This window comes from Xenopus laevis, chromosome 5L (genome assembly GCF_017654675.1).
Source record: "Xenopus laevis strain J_2021 chromosome 5L, Xenopus_laevis_v10.1, whole genome shotgun sequence".
NCBI lineage: Eukaryota > Metazoa > Chordata > Amphibia > Anura > Pipidae > Xenopus > Xenopus laevis.
Window position 1 is genome coordinate 168,757,384 of NC_054379.1, and position 16,164 is coordinate 168,773,547.

Sequence of the window (16,164 nt, forward strand, 5' to 3'; positions counted from 1 at the left end):
TCTAAAATGTATTGATTATATTTTCTATATCTAGCTCAGATATCAAAATACAGTTCTTTGTGTGCCCTATTCGCTGCTTCTGACCTTTGTCTCTCTTCTTATTTCTTCAAGTTCTGCTTGTGTCTGGAATTCTCTATTATGACTTATAAGACACTCTCAAGCACTTGCTGTTTAGAGAAGCTAATTCAATGCATTTTGATTAATCATAAGTTAACACAATATAAAGAATCCATAAAAACAAGTTCACTCACCTTGCTAAAAGATAGCAATAATAAGTATATTCCATTGTTTATTGAAGTGGAACCAAAATGCACACAAGATTATGTGACTTTATTGTAAAATATCCTATTAAGACAGAATATACTATAGGTATTAAAATAAATGTTTTGATGAAGGTACCTATCACAATGCAGCAGGTTGTCATATGTCATAGAAAACATTTTGAAACATCAAAAAAATATGACAAAAAACAAAACAATATTTCTTGCCTTTGCTCCTATTTGATCCTTATAAAGTTACAGGGACAATATTTACATTTAAAAAAGTTGCAACAACAAATTTCTGCCTGGAAAGAAGACTATTTTGTGCTGGGTGATTAATTATTTTTTGATTTTATTAAAAACATAGACTGCAATATCTAAAAAAAATATGTATCATTACAAACAGGCAAAATATCCAGGTCTAAAGTGAGTATTTGTGTATATATATATTTTTTATATTGTATTTTTAAGTGTTGTACCTTTGTATATGCATAATACATGGATGGTTTAATGGTCACCTCCAATGGACTCTGGAGCAATGGAATCATGTTCTCTGGACCCATGTTCTTCACACTGAATCATTAATGCCAGCTGAAAAATCTATGTCTGGGTCTGTTTTCATGGTAAAGGAAATCTTGACTCTACGGCCTACAGTGATATTCTTAACAATTCTGTGCTTCCTAATTTATGGCAATAATTGAAAAGGCCATTTTCCCAGGATAATGCCCCCATGCAAAAAGTCAGGTCCATACACAATGGGTTTACTGAGATAGGGGTGGCAGACCCTGACTGCACAAAGACCTGACCTCAACCCAGCTGAACTATATAAGAGAAAAGCGCCGTGTTAATATAAGAAGGATTAGTCCCAAACAAAGGACATCAGACAGCAAGTCAATGATATAACAGGGTAAAAAGCAATTTACAAAACAATTGGACATTGTGAATGTAATGCTTGTAGATTTGTAGATGCTGATGGCTGTATCTCTGTGTTTCTTTCTCACTGGATAATAAAGTCTTGGTTCCTCAGATGTGGCCATTAATAAAATGAGTTCTGTTCTGGATAGACATCTATTTTTGAGTCTTGTACCACAAGCACCAAATGAGGGAGCATGGCAATGGTCATACATAGTAGAGTAACCCTCCAGTTGAAATAATTCCACAGGTTCATTGCTTATTTAGAATCTGTAGACCTTGCACACTAATGTATTGATTGACTCAATCGTTTGTAGATGACAGTACAGCATGGAACAAAGCTCCTTTTCCCAGTCCAGTCCAGTGGACACTAGCACAGTGAAGAGACTTACAACCGTTGACCAAAACTGTGATGTTACCTACATTTATCGGTGTAGAGACATTCTGACAATTGACTTGGCCTACAAACAAGGACTGTAGCTTCAAGTCTACCCCTCACTACCATCCATGTGACTAGAGCAATGATCAGTCAAAAGATGTTAAGTCTCCAAGGAAGGATTATTATGAGGCTTCATTCCGTTTTACTCAATATGTTCTTGAAGGTCCATTAGCAAGTGAATTTGATATGTTGTCAGCCATAACACAGTATGGGACTGTGGATGTTAGAGTATCAAATCTCCGTCTAGCATCAGTAGGAAAGACAGAGGCAAACAAACTGGCAGACGTGAAACAATAATGAACAGTTACAGTAGGCAAATACGTACTCAACATATTCACACTGTGTTCTGGATTTGGGTGTTTGGTTTCCTGGTCTTTGCACAATTAATGGATCTATGATACATGGCCAGACCGGCTTTTCTCAATTTCCTGTTGGAGAAGATCAGGACCCCGGAATGGACAGAGGGGTAGAAGCAGAGAATAATAACATAGGGAATGGATAGCCGTTTTGTTTTATACTTATCAAGTGAACCAATGATCAATGATGTAAAATACATAATGTAAAGGGACAGAAATAATATCAGTACTTTTATTACCCTTAAATGGGCTGCCAGATGCGGGTTTTGTATGGGGGTCCCACTACATTGTATCTGCTGCATGTGCCTCCTGAGAGAGTGGATCAAAGCCAACATAGAGGCCAAGCGTATTACAAATGAAATGGAAAACACAATGCAGAACAGAACGAAGCTATAGTCCGTGGTTATCCCTGTAATGATAAATGGGCTGTTCCCAAGCAAAATGTCGGAATTATTCTGATGGGACAAAACAACATCCCACGGAACTGAAATGACACTGTAAGCCAAATTAATCACCAGAGTGGCCACAGTTAGCCATTTTAATGTTTTGGAGATCCTGAGCTTGATGTAAAGGAAAACAGCGTTGTTATAGTTCGAGATCTTGACACAGTAGGTGACGTAGAGCACGGAAACCAGCCCAAAGCTGTTCCAGTTTAATAAAGAGCTGATAAAAGAAATAAAAGTAGCAGATACCGGTAACTCAATGTCAGGCAATAAATTGGTCAAAGAAATGACCCAATGCCAGAGGAATCTCATTAGACCCACAACAATAAGGATTGTGTCAATGGTATTGAGGTTTCCACCAGTTATCCACTGCGTGAAAAATACCCCGACGATGAATCCATTTACAGTGATCCCCAGGAAGAACTGAAACAACACTATGACTTGCAGAGCCAAATCCATAGTTATTCCTTAGAACATGATTGCGGTTCAGAGTTGAGGTCTGACACGGGAACGGGATCCCCAGTGTCACAGGTTATGTTACGGATATCATCTGCTCAGGTCTTTATATAGAGCAGCCAATGTCCTGCTTGTCCAGCACATGTGATACGTTACTTTGATTATGATGCAAATCTGCCATTCAATCTATTTTTTACTGTATGTTTTGCATTGTGCAGATGCTGGTGCAGCCCAGGCCAAGCTTTGGATCCGTTTTAAGTGGCTGTTACAGAACTACATCATAGGGCAGCAAAGCAAACTATAACTGTGGGATTTCATGTCTCCTTCCAAGGTGAAACGTTTGAAGCAGTTCAATAGCCACCATGTACACCATCTCCACAGGGAACAAATAAGAGCTTTTCTTCTTCTCCTGCTTTTCTACACTTTCCACAATTCTCACATTGATTTCTTTTGAAATACACTGCACATCTTGGTCTGCTTCCATAGTTTTGGGACAAAAAGAAAACACTTTGGGGCAAATTCACTAAAGGACAAATCTTCGCCATAGAACACTCCGCCGCACTTCGCACCACTTAGCCAGGCGCAAATTTGTTACCACTACGTTAATTCATTAAAATGCGAAGTTGGCAAACTCTGCAAAGTTTCGTTATCGTTAGTTCGTCAGCGCCAACATTTCATAGTGATCTTGCAATAAAATTACCTGTCCCTGGTAGTCTAGTGGTGCGGCGGGGACGCCCGCCATGCCGCTCCTCTTCCCTCTGTGTGCCCGCTTCCTAGTGTGCGCGCGGCGCGCACTTCCGCTTTTTATAGGCGCATGCGCGCTGGCGTGATTACGTCAGCGCGCAATGGAGTGAAATTCAAATGTATTTAACGCTGCAGTTTTACTTTTTGCATTGCCCGTGATAGGATTTGTTCCTGGTGCTGTTAGCAATTGCTATTCCATTTGAATCTGATCCTGATTATCTGTTTTGACCCTTGCCTGCCTTCGACAACTCTTCCTGCTAAATCCCTTGATTGACAACCCGGTTTGACCCTTGCCTGCCTGACGATTCTCGATATCTGCCTGCCTCAATCCTGCCTGTCTGACAATTCTCTTGCCTGCTCCATTTGTACCATGACCATCGGCCTAACTGACTTTAACAACAGTCGTGCCCCTTTGCTTGCCAGAACTCCTCGCTTTGCTATTCTCGAAAAGTCCAGGTGGCATCTGAGTACGCTGAGGGCTCCTCCCGAAGCCAAAGGCGGTCACACTACTGGTGAAGCTGAGCCGAGACCAGGGAGCTTGGCATTAGTTCTGGTTTAGGGTGCCGACCGTGACAGATCTTTTGCTAACGTTCAAATCTGTCTAGCGAAATTTCGTCAGTACACTTACACAGGTCAATTTGAATAGGGCGGGTACATATAGGTCATATATACGTCTTTATTAGTGATGAAGCAAAATAAAGACACAAGAGACCCTCTAATGCCCTAGACATGAGCCCACCCTAAAACAAATGTGGCATGCCCCTCAAATGGTTAAAAAAATTGTTAACACAAAAATCTTTAATAGTTATAACTTTTGAAGGCAACCCCGCTTTAAAATATGAAAAACGCCATTGTTATTTAGACCTTTTATGACTTTTCAGCATACAGGGTATGATGTCACTGACATAAGATTGAGGAGGATGAAGCTTCATCTTATCAGTTCACCAGGTCTAAGTTGACGAAGAAAACTGGCGAAAGAGGTAACTTTCTGTAAAATTCTCACTTTTGTGAGTTTGCTGAGTAATGAGCATTTGCCTGAGCAAAATTTGTCTGGCGATAGGGCACAAAACTACACGTAACAGTCTCCTTCACTAGCGAATTGCCCTCTACTCCTGTTAGTAAATTTGCCTCTTTGCCTTTAAGCGCATATCCACTGCTTTTAGTAGCTTGCTTGATATCAGTAACATGATGTAACATAATGCATGCCTGCGCCTTAACTCCACATTAATCCATCATGTCCTGAGCTCTCCAACCCTCGGCAGTGACAGCACTAAGCCAACATGGATCCACAATGTCAGGACAGTCATGCAGAGGACTGGAGTTCACTAGATGCTGGATGCTCACTAGACACCAGAGATCTCCCAGGAAACTCCGAATGTGACATCAGCATTATACAAAATTCAAACCATTAAAGCCCAATGTTGCCAGTTCACTGGTCATTGCAACGATAGTAGGAGCTCCAGGCTTGTTCCTATATTGACCCTTGCCTACCTGACCTGCCAGCCCTGCCCTGTTGCCTGAAAGTGTTTTGTTTTCATTGTTTCCCAATCATTTTAAAATGCATGGCAACAGTTAAAGGAGACATGTAGTAAAAGTGAAACCCCTAATCTTGTAGGCAATAATGAATAATAAAACATCAGTTAATAGTGCTGCTCCAGCAGAATTCTGCACTGAAATCCATTTTTCAGAAGAGCAAACAGATTTTTTTATATTTAATTCTGAAATCTGACATGGGGCTAGACATGTTGTCAGTTTCTCAGGTGCCCTCAGTCATGTGACTTGTGCTCTGATAAACTTCAGTCACTCTTTACTAGGGAGTGATATCACGCCCTCACTCCCCCCCCCCCTCAGCAGCCCATCAGCAGAATAATGGGAAGGTAACCAGATAACAGCTCCCTGGCAGATAAGAGCAGCACTCAATAGTAAAAATCCTAGTCCCACTGCAATATTTACATTGAGTTACATTGAGTATGAGAACCAATAGCTTATCTGAAAGCAGTTCCATTGTGAAGTGCTGGCTCTTTCTAAAAGCTCATGATCAGGCACAATTGGTTGAGATGCCCAAAATAAAAAATACACTTGCTGATTCAGGAATAAATTTTGGTATGGTAGTGTGAATTATTTGTAAACAGAGTAGTTTAGAAATAAAACAATACCATAAAAATCATGACAGAATCCATTTAACTAAATGGTCCCTTTATTGGAGCTCTCTATAGATCTGCTATGGTCCCTGATACAAATGAGTGGTCCCTGCCAGAAGCACAGTACGAGGGGGACAGCCAATCACAGCCCAGCAGTTCCAAAAGTACAGACAGTCTTCAGTTCCCTATCAGGTCCTGCTAGCTGCTGACTGGTTCCTGTCCTACAGTACAGTGAGCTGAGAGCAGCCGGCTCCCCTGCACTGAATTCAGGGAGCAGGAAGTGGAAGAGAAGGGAGGGATTATTAGGGTTTTTGCAGAAATATTCAATAAATCAGCCTGAAACACTACTTTTTTAAGCACAATTCTTCTATATCTAAATGAGTATAAGGCACTTGTATATTCTTATTTTTAACACAAAATGTCTCCTTTAAATGTCTATTGAGGATATTCTTATTTATGAAAAACAGAATTCCGTGCAAATGCAAAACATGAATTCTTTGGGTTTTATAATGTCCTGTACCAGTGTTCTGCTTATTCTAAGGCTCGGATAAATAGGAAATTAGGATTTGACTATTGTTGGCTCAATGGGCCCCAAGTTCCATCTGGCGTTGCGTAACATGTGCAAATGATTCTAATATAATCCACCACAATCTTTTCGTCCATCCTGTAACCAAAGCAGAAAGGAGATTTATTTATGGCCGAAGCTATTTGGAAGTCAATTAAAGCCTTAGATGTGTGTCTCCAGCATTTATGTGATCACAGGGTCATATAGAAACACTTTGCATCCACCAACTTTTTTCCATAAAAAAGTTTGGTTTTGTTTTGTTTTTTGAGAGGTTTTGAATGTTAATAGAACAACTTTGTTTATTGCTTAACTGGGTACCATGAAAATTATTAGACAAAAGGAGGCAGATTCTACAAGCAGAGACAGAACGGGGAGTATGAACATAGCCAAAGTGAAGTCTGCAAATGCTTACCCAATAAACAAAAATGGTATGGTATAGTGGGGTACTGACTAATAGGTACATTCATTATGAATTTATGAAAAATGTCTTCTTCACAAACATTATGGGGCACTTGTTTCTGTTGTGGGGTCTCCAGAGCCCAAATGGACATTATTGAAATAGAGAAAGTACAGAGAAGAACAACTAAGCTTATAAAGGGAATGAAAGGGATCAGTTATGGGGAAAGACAAGTTGGGATTGTTACACTGGAGAAGAGACAGTTAAGGGGGATATGATCACTATATATAAATATATAAGGGGGATATGATCACTATATATCAATATATAAGGGGGATATGATCACTATATATAAATATATAAGGGGATATGATCACTATATATAAATATATAAATATATGGGGGGATATGATCACTATATATAAATATATAAGGGGGATATGATCACTATATATAAATATATAAGGGGATATGATCACTATATATAAATATATAAGGGGATATGATCACTATATATAAATATATAAGGGGGATATGATCACTATATATAAATATATAAGGGGATATGATCACTATATATAAATATATAAGGGGATATGATCACTGGGGATATGATCACTATTTATAAATATATAAGGGGATATGATCACTATATATAAATAAGGGGAATATATAAGGGGATATGATCACTATATATAAATATATAAGGGGATATGATCACTATATATAAATATATAAGGGGAATATGATCACTATATATAAATATATAAGGGGGATATGATCACTATATATAAATATATAAGGGGATATGATCACTATATATAAATATATAAGGGGATATGATCACTATATATAAATATATAAGGGGATATGATCACTATATATAAATATATAAGGGGGATATGATCACTACATATAAATATATAAGGGGATATGATCACTATATATAAATATATGGGGGATATGATAGCTATATATAAATATATAAGGGGATATGATCGATATATATAAATATATAAGGGGAATATGATCACTATATATAAATATATAAGGGGAAACGATCACTATATATAAATATATAAAGGGATATGATCACTATATATAAATATATAAGGGGGATATGATCACTATACATAAATATATAAGGATCACTATATATAAATATATAAGGAGATATGATCACTATATATAAATATATAAGGGGATATATATATATATAAGGGGGGTATGATCACTATATATAAATATATAAGGGGGATATGATCACTATCTATAAATATATAAGGGGATATGGTCACTATATATAAATATGTAAGAGGGATATGATCACTATATATAAATATATAAGGAGATATGATCACTATATATAAAGATATAAGAGGATATGATCACTATATATAAATATATATAAAGGGATATGATCACTATATATAAATATATAAGGGGATATGATCACTGTATATAAATATATAAGGGGATATGATCACTATATATAAATATATAAGGGGATATGGTCACTATATATAAATGTGTAAGAGGGATAAGATCACTATATATAAATATATAAGGAGATATGATCACTATATATAAATATATAAGGGGGATATGATCACTATCTATAAATATATAAGGGGATATGGTCACTATATATAAATATGTAAGAGGGATATGATCACTATATATAAATATATAAGGGGATATGATCACTATATATAAATATATAAGGGGGATATGATCACTATATATAAATATATAAGGGGATATGATCACTATATATAAATATATAAGGGGATATGATCACTGGGGATATGATCACTATTTATAAATATATAAGGGGATATGATCACTATATATAAATATATAAGGGGATATGATCACTATATATAAATATATAAGGGGAATATGATCACTATATATAAATATATAAGGGGGATATGATCACTATATATAAATATATAAGGGGATATGATCACTATATATAAATATATAAGGGGATATGATCACTATATATAAATATATAAGGGGATATGATCACTATATATAAATATATAAGGGGGATATGATCACTATATATAAATATATAAGGGGGATATGATCACTATATATAAATATATAAGGGGATATGATCACTATATATAAATATATAAGGGGATATGATCACTATATATAAATATATAAGGGGAATATGATCACTATATATAAATATATAAGGGGGATATGATCACTATATATAAATATATAAGGGGATATGATCACTATATATAAATATATAAGGGGATATGATCACTATATATAAATATATAAGGGGATATGATCACTATATATAAATATATAAGGGGGATATGATCACTACATATAAATATATAAGGGGATATGATCACTATATATAAATATATGGGGGATATGATAGCTATATATAAATATATAAGGGGATATGATCGATATATATAAATATATAAGGGGAATATGATCACTATATATAAATATATAAGGGGAAACGATCACTATATATAAATATATAAAGGGATATGATCACTATATATAAATATATAAGGGGGATATGATCACTATACATAAATATATAAGGATCACTATATATAAATATATAAGGAGATATGATCACTATATATAAATATATAAGGGGATATATATATATATAAGGGGGTATGATCACTATATATAAATATATAAGGGGGATATGATCACTATCTATAAATATATAAGGGGATATGGTCACTATATATAAATATGTAAGAGGGATATGATCACTATATATAAATATATAAGGAGATATGATCACTATATATAAAGATATAAGAGGATATGATCACTATATATAAATATATATAAAGGGATATGATCACTATATATAAATATATAAGGGATATGATCACTGTATATAAATATATAAGGGGATATGATCACTATATATAAATATATAAGGGGATATGGTCACTATATATAAATGTGTAAGAGGGATAAGATCACTATATATAAATATATAAGGAGATATGATCACTATATATAAATATATAAGGGGGATATGATCACTATCTATAAATATATAAGGGGATATGGTCACTATATATAAATATGTAAGAGGGATATGATCACTATATATAAATATATAAGGAGATATGATCACTATATATAAATATATAAGGGGATATGATCACTATATATAAATATATAAGGGGGATATGATCACTATATATAAATATATAAGGAGATATGATCACTATATATAAATATATAAGGGGATATGATCATTATATATAAATATATAAGGGGGACATTAATGAAATAGAGAAAGTACAGAGAAGAGCGACTAAGCTGATAAAGGGAATGGAATGGATCAGTTATGGGGAAAGGCAAGTTGAAAAACAATGCCAATATTCGTCACAACAAGGCGTAGGAGGGTATTTATTAAAGTCTGAATGCTAAAAACTCAAAAATATTGAGGTTTTTTTTACTATAAAATTCAAATTTTTAGTGGAAAAAAAACCTTGAATTTTTCGAGATTTATTATACCCTGAGGATGCAAAACTGTTTGAATCTGAAAGTCTGGCTTCTCAGACCTGCCGAGGTTGTATATAAGTCAATGGGAGTGGTCTGTATCCTATTTGGAAGTTTCTATGGTCTGAGCTGGAATTAACCCAAAATCTGACTATTTCTGACTTTTCGGGCAAAATTCTGAAAAATTCTGGCTTTTCAGGAAAAAGCCCGAAAAATTCTATCTTTTTAGGGAAAAAATTGTACGATTTGGGTTTTTGCTCGATATTATCTAGTTTTTCCCCGCTCCAATTAAATCCTGCTTTTTTAATAATAAACAAGGTCAAAATCGTGAATTCTAGTTTGGTCGGACTTTTTTTAAAATTAAATAATCAGAAAAATTAGAATTTTACATACATAGTAACATAGTAACATAGTAAGTAAGGTTGAAAAAAGACACATGTCCATCGAGTTCAACCTTTTTTTTTTTTTTTTTTTTTTTTTATTAACTACCTATCTGCCAGTTGATCCAGAGGAAGGCAAAAAACCCATCTGTTAAATAACCCCATTAATGTGGCCCTATAACCAAAGCAGGGAGGTCACATGAAATTGACGTTTTAGTTAGTAGAGCAGTCGTGTCTTTCCCAATCTAAGGTTTAGAAATATCACAGAGAAAGATATTTTTCATTCAATCCGCCATATTGGAATATCCCAGTGTTGCTTAGGGATTGCGATGGGCTCTGGGAACTCTATTACTTTTATTTATTCATTGGTGACACAGGCCAGTGGATGATAATATAGACAAATCTGCCAGCTACCCGGGGCACAGGATTCTGAAAGGGCCCAAAGCGAAAGGGTCCACTGAGTTGAACTATGTCCTGTCAATAAAGGCTGCGTTGTTGTGAGCTCCCACCACCGGTGTTGTTGATATATGACTGATATATACAGAATTATTTAGGATCAATCACCAAAAGAAATACACAGCAATACTAGACTTTATTGTTGTTTTGGTAGATTATATAATTATAACATATTCAATAATTACATAAGATTATTGCCTGCTGATAGATACAGGGGCTTGATTGGCTGCGGATCTCTTCCAATCAGCACGCTCTCAGTAAAACAGCCAACAGGGCTGGTTCAGCAGTAACACAACACCCTTTTAAGGCAAGACATATGGATGGTGCAAGTGCATGTGGCATAGGTGGATTAGATTCAGTTGGACAGACGTGCAACATAACAAATGTACAAGCTGAGATAGTTTTTAGAATAATGGCCATGCAAAGAATGAAAGTCCTCCATTGTGTCCTTGGTTCTCCATCTTTGAGGCTGGGAAATCCTGATGTATATTAAATGTTGGTCCTGGCTTTGATGGAGACTGATGGGGGGCATAATGAACTGGGTAATGTAAATTAGTGAATTTACTGTGAATGGCAATGGCATTATTTCATGTATCTGGCACCCCAATACACTCAAGCCATACTTCTTCACAGACTGAGAATCAGCCCTGTGTGGCATTAGCCTTATAGGTGAGCCAAGTATGTCAAGACACCAAGAGTCATAAAGAGATGCCTCGGGGAATAGAACCAGGGTACCTAGCATGAAATGCCTCATCAAAGGCTGAGCACATAACCAATAGGCCAACTCTTCCTCCTAAACCAGCCTGTCCTACTCCCCAACCAAACCAACTGCCACCATTAGTACTACAGAATCAGATAACCACCAATGGTGGTGCAAAGTTACTGTTGGAACCATCAGTAGAATTGGACTGGACTAGTCTTGAAAGGGGCAACAACGTACAAAGTACTGCCTTAGACTCCAGGAAACCTTAATCTGCCACAGGGATGATCAAATAATCTATGTGGAATGGATGTTCTGCAGCCCAAGGCATTAGAGCCATCTCGCTGCCCCCCCCCCCAACTGTCCTCCTTCTCTAACCCAAATGGGGCTTTGGAGAATAGGATGGCTAGCATAGAGAAGGTTATTGGATGCTTCTATGCTAAAATGCTACCTACAGAAGGTTCTCATCACAGCAGAGGTGCCCCTAAAAGACAAGAGAAGAACCTGAAACTAAAGGTATGCTGGTATTCGTCAGAAGACACTTAGGGCAAGTCTGCTAATGCTGAACTAGAAGAAGTCCATCAGAGAGTATTCATGACTGGCTGAGCTCTCAGTGACACCATACCACAACAATATGAAGCCTATGGAAGGAGGTGAATAGGGCTGTGGCCAGCCGGACTGTGGATAAGTAAAAGGAAACTACAAGAGTTTGAGAAGCAATACAGGTGGACTACAAGTTAGTATAGATCCGGTGGTAATCAGTCACATATATTTCCATGGGGTACACAAATGCACGTTTTGGCTCCATGATAAATTGCTAAGCATGCCGTTCTTAACTGGCGAGTGGAATAGATCAGGACAGCAGAATGGAGAGATGGGTAGAAGGCTAAGCCTAGATAGAAATATATCCAATTACTGTCAGTCTTCTTATCTGCTCCCAAAATAATGACTGAGAAATACAGGAGAAAGAGGACAAGGAAAAAGACCATGCCTTTTATCACCCTCAAATGAGCTTCCACGTGAGACACCTGGAAACCTGTTGCTCGGCTTCTCATCTGTCGGACGTGCATTCTCAGCGAATTGATCAGAAGCGAAACGGCGACACAGAATATGAGGAACGGCAGAAGAGAACCCAAGCACAGTACAAATAATGGGCTGGGAATGTTTTGTAGTGGGTTCAAGGTTGCGTTGTTCTGCGGAACATCTATTGAAGTGGATTGATTGTGGGGAAATACAAACCACAGAGGTGCAATGGTGAAAGCCAGAGAAGTCAGTAGATTGGCTACAATGAGCCATTTCACCAGCCGGCAGAGCCTCAGCTTGAGCCAGATGAACAGGGAGTTGTTGTAGTTTGAGATCTTCACGCAGTGGATGACACTGAGTATGGCGGCAAACCACAGGCTGCTCCAGTTGAGAAAGGCACAGAAGCAATAGAGAAACTTGTACGTGGCTGTGAGGGTGACTTGTACGAATGAAAACAATGATGCCAACGTATGAAACAGTTGCCACAGGAATCGATTCAAGGCCAGGGACATCAGCACAGTGTCGCTTATATGGAGACTTCTGTTCTTCCTCCATTCCAGCAGATACGTCCCAACGATGAAGCCGTTAACTGCCACCCCCAGGGCCAGTTGGCTGAACAGTGTGACAGTCACAGACAATTCCATGTCCATTGCTCCAGACTTGATGCAAACTGTGTCCTCAACCACGGAACAGGTCCCTCAGATGTACAGAAATTATTAGCGATGCAAGTGGTGATTATATAGAGTGCATCCGGTAAACGCACAACCAGTAAGGTCGTTTGGTTATGATGCAAATCCACTTTTCACTCAATGGTTTGCATGTGGGATAAGTAGTGTATGATAACTCTGAAGCCTCAGATGGGCTCCCTTCCTGCTCAACAATCTTCACTGCCAAGTTCTTCTGCACCCCAAGACCAAATTAGCCACAGAACATTCCTTCTATCTCATAACTGTAATAAGACATAAAATCCCGACGCTTAAACCTGTGTCTGCCTGTCGGAACTTCCCATGAGCACTGGGTATCCTGGAATCATTCGTATGGTTTCTTTGCAGATGCATAAACAAGATATATACTGTATATGCCCTTGTCTTTCTGTCTATTATGCTAACCCCAATCAAAAAAAATAATTCTATGTGTTGTGGGTGGAGCTTCGGAGGCAGGGAAAGGTGCTGTTTGGGCAGGCCTGAAACTCATGGATTGGGTAGGTTGGGGCTGGTACAACACTATACTAGCTAGAAAAGATCTTCATATATATATATATCTACAGATGTATCTATAAACACATGGATGAGGACATAAGTGCAGGGAAAGTTCTGATGCTGACATCTCTGAACTCAGACTCAGACTGACGAGAAAACAAACAACTGGATCCTTGAACAAAACACGCTTGACCTGTTCATTGGGGAGAATGGAGAAGACGGAGAGGTTGACCAGCAACAAGAGACTCAAGCAGGAAGTGATGTCACACCAAGCTAATACTACAGCTTCTATACTAAACAGAGAGCTTCTAGAGCTTTTTATTCAGGTATGGTAAAGCATTCTACAGCATTCTACAGAATAAATATAGTGTTATGGCTTCCACTATTGTGGCTAATCTATTGGCAGTAAACTGCATCTGTAGCTTTGCTTCTCCTTTAAGGAGTCATAATAATAATAATAATAATAATAATACATGTAGCCAAGCTGTTACTTTTATAGTTACTTTTGTTTAGGTATTCCCTGTACTAAGCACAATTCAGCAGGAACAGCCCCTAAGTTTGCTCATAGTCTGTACAGAGAGATCCCATAAAACTATGGCAGCATAGGTATTCCCTGTACTAAGCACAATTCAGCAGGAACAGTCCCTAAGTTTGCTCATAGTCTGTACAGAGAGATCCCATAAAACTATGGCAGCATAGGTATTCCCTGTACTAAGCACAATTCAGCAGGAACAGTCCCTAAGTTTGCTCATAGTCTGTACAGAGAGATCCCATAAAACTATGGCAGCATAGGTATTCCTCTATACTAAGCATAATTCAGCAGGAACAGTCCGTAAGTTTGCTCATAGTCTGTACAGAGAGATCCCATAAAACTATGGCAGCATAGGTATTCCCTGTACTAAGCACAATTCAGCAGGAACAGTCCCTAAGTTTACTCATAGTCTGTACAGAGAGATCCCATAAAACTATGGTACATAGGTATTCCCTGTACTAAGCACAATTCAGCAGGAACAGTCCCTAAGTTTGCTCAAAGTCTGTACAGAGAGATAACATAAAACTATGGCAGCATAGGTATTCCCTGTACTAAGCACAATTCAGCAGGAACAGTCCCCTAAGTTTGCTCATAGTCTGTACAGAGAGATCCCATAAAACTATGGCAGCATAGGTATTCCCTGTACTAAGCACAATTCAGCAGGAACAGCCCCTAAGTTTGCTCATAGTCTGTACAGAGAGATCCCATAAAACTATGGCAGCATAGGTATTCCCTGTACTAAGCACAATTCAGCAGGAACAGCCCCCTAAGTTTGCTCATAGTCTGTACAGAGAGATCCCATAAAACTATGGCAGCATAGGTATTCCCTGTACTAAGCACAATTCAGCAGGAACAGTCCCCTAAGTTTGCTCATAGTCTGTACAGAGAGATCCCATAAAACTATGGTACATAGGTATTCCCTGTACTAAGCACAATTCAGCAGGAACAGTCCCTAAGTTTGCTCAAAGTCTGTACAGAGAGATAACATAAAACTATGGCAGCATAGGTATTCCCTGTACTAAGCACAATTCAGCAGGAACAGTCCCCTAAGTTTGCTCATAGTTTGTACAGAGAGATCCCATAAAACTATGGCAGCATAGGTATTCCCTGTACTAAGCACAATTCAGCAGGAACAGTCCCCTAAGTTTGCTCATAGTCTGTACAGAGAGATCCCATAAAACTATGGCAGCATAGGTATTCCATGTACTAAGCACAATTCAGCAGGAACAGTCCCTAAGTTTGCTCATAGTCTGTACAGAGAGATCCCATAAAACTATGGCAGCATAGGTATTCCCTGTACTAAACACAATTCAGCAGGAACAGTCCCCTAAGTTTGCTCAAAGTCTGTACAGAGAGATAACATAAAACTATGGCAGCATAGGTATTCCCTGTACTAAGCACAATTCAGCAGGAACAGTCCCCTAAGTTTGCTCATAGTTTGTACAGAGAGATCCCATAAAACTATGGCAGCATAGTTATTCCCTGTACTAAGCACAATTCAGCAGGAACAGTCCCCTAAGTTTGCTCATAGTCTGTACAGAGAGATCCCATAAAACTATGGTACATAGGTATTCCCTGTACTAAGCACAATTCAGCAGGAACAGTCCCTAAGTTTGCTCATAGTCTGTACAGAGAGATCCCATAA

The 16,164-nt window shown here is 37.7% G+C and overlaps 2 protein-coding genes across 2 annotated transcripts; both read right to left on the minus strand.

The window, feature by feature from the left end:
* Positions 1-1,839: 1,839 nt before the first annotated feature.
* LOC108716394 (taste receptor type 2 member 13) lies at positions 1,840-2,869 on the minus strand. Its single transcript, XM_018262485.2, has one exon. The coding sequence runs from the start codon at positions 2,867-2,869 to the stop codon at positions 1,946-1,948; it is 924 nt and encodes a 307-aa protein (XP_018117974.1). The 3' UTR covers positions 1,840-1,945.
* An 8,397-nt stretch (positions 2,870-11,266) lies between these two features.
* LOC108716395 (taste receptor type 2 member 40) lies at positions 11,267-14,285 on the minus strand. Its single transcript, XM_018262486.2, has one exon. It carries the CDS (start codon positions 13,436-13,438, stop codon positions 12,524-12,526), a length of 915 nt encoding a protein of 304 aa, XP_018117975.1. The 5' UTR covers positions 13,439-14,285; the 3' UTR covers positions 11,267-12,523.
* Positions 14,286-16,164: the final 1,879 nt, after the last annotated feature.

What these genes read in the sequence shown, in the direction of transcription:
- LOC108716394 (XM_018262485.2), bottom strand. Translation starts at nt 2,869, where the DNA reads ATGGATTTGGCTCTGCAAGTCATAGTGTTGTTTCAGTTCTTCCTGGGG.
- LOC108716395 (XM_018262486.2), bottom strand. Translation starts at nt 13,438, where the DNA reads ATGGACATGGAATTGTCTGTGACTGTCACACTGTTCAGCCAACTGGCC.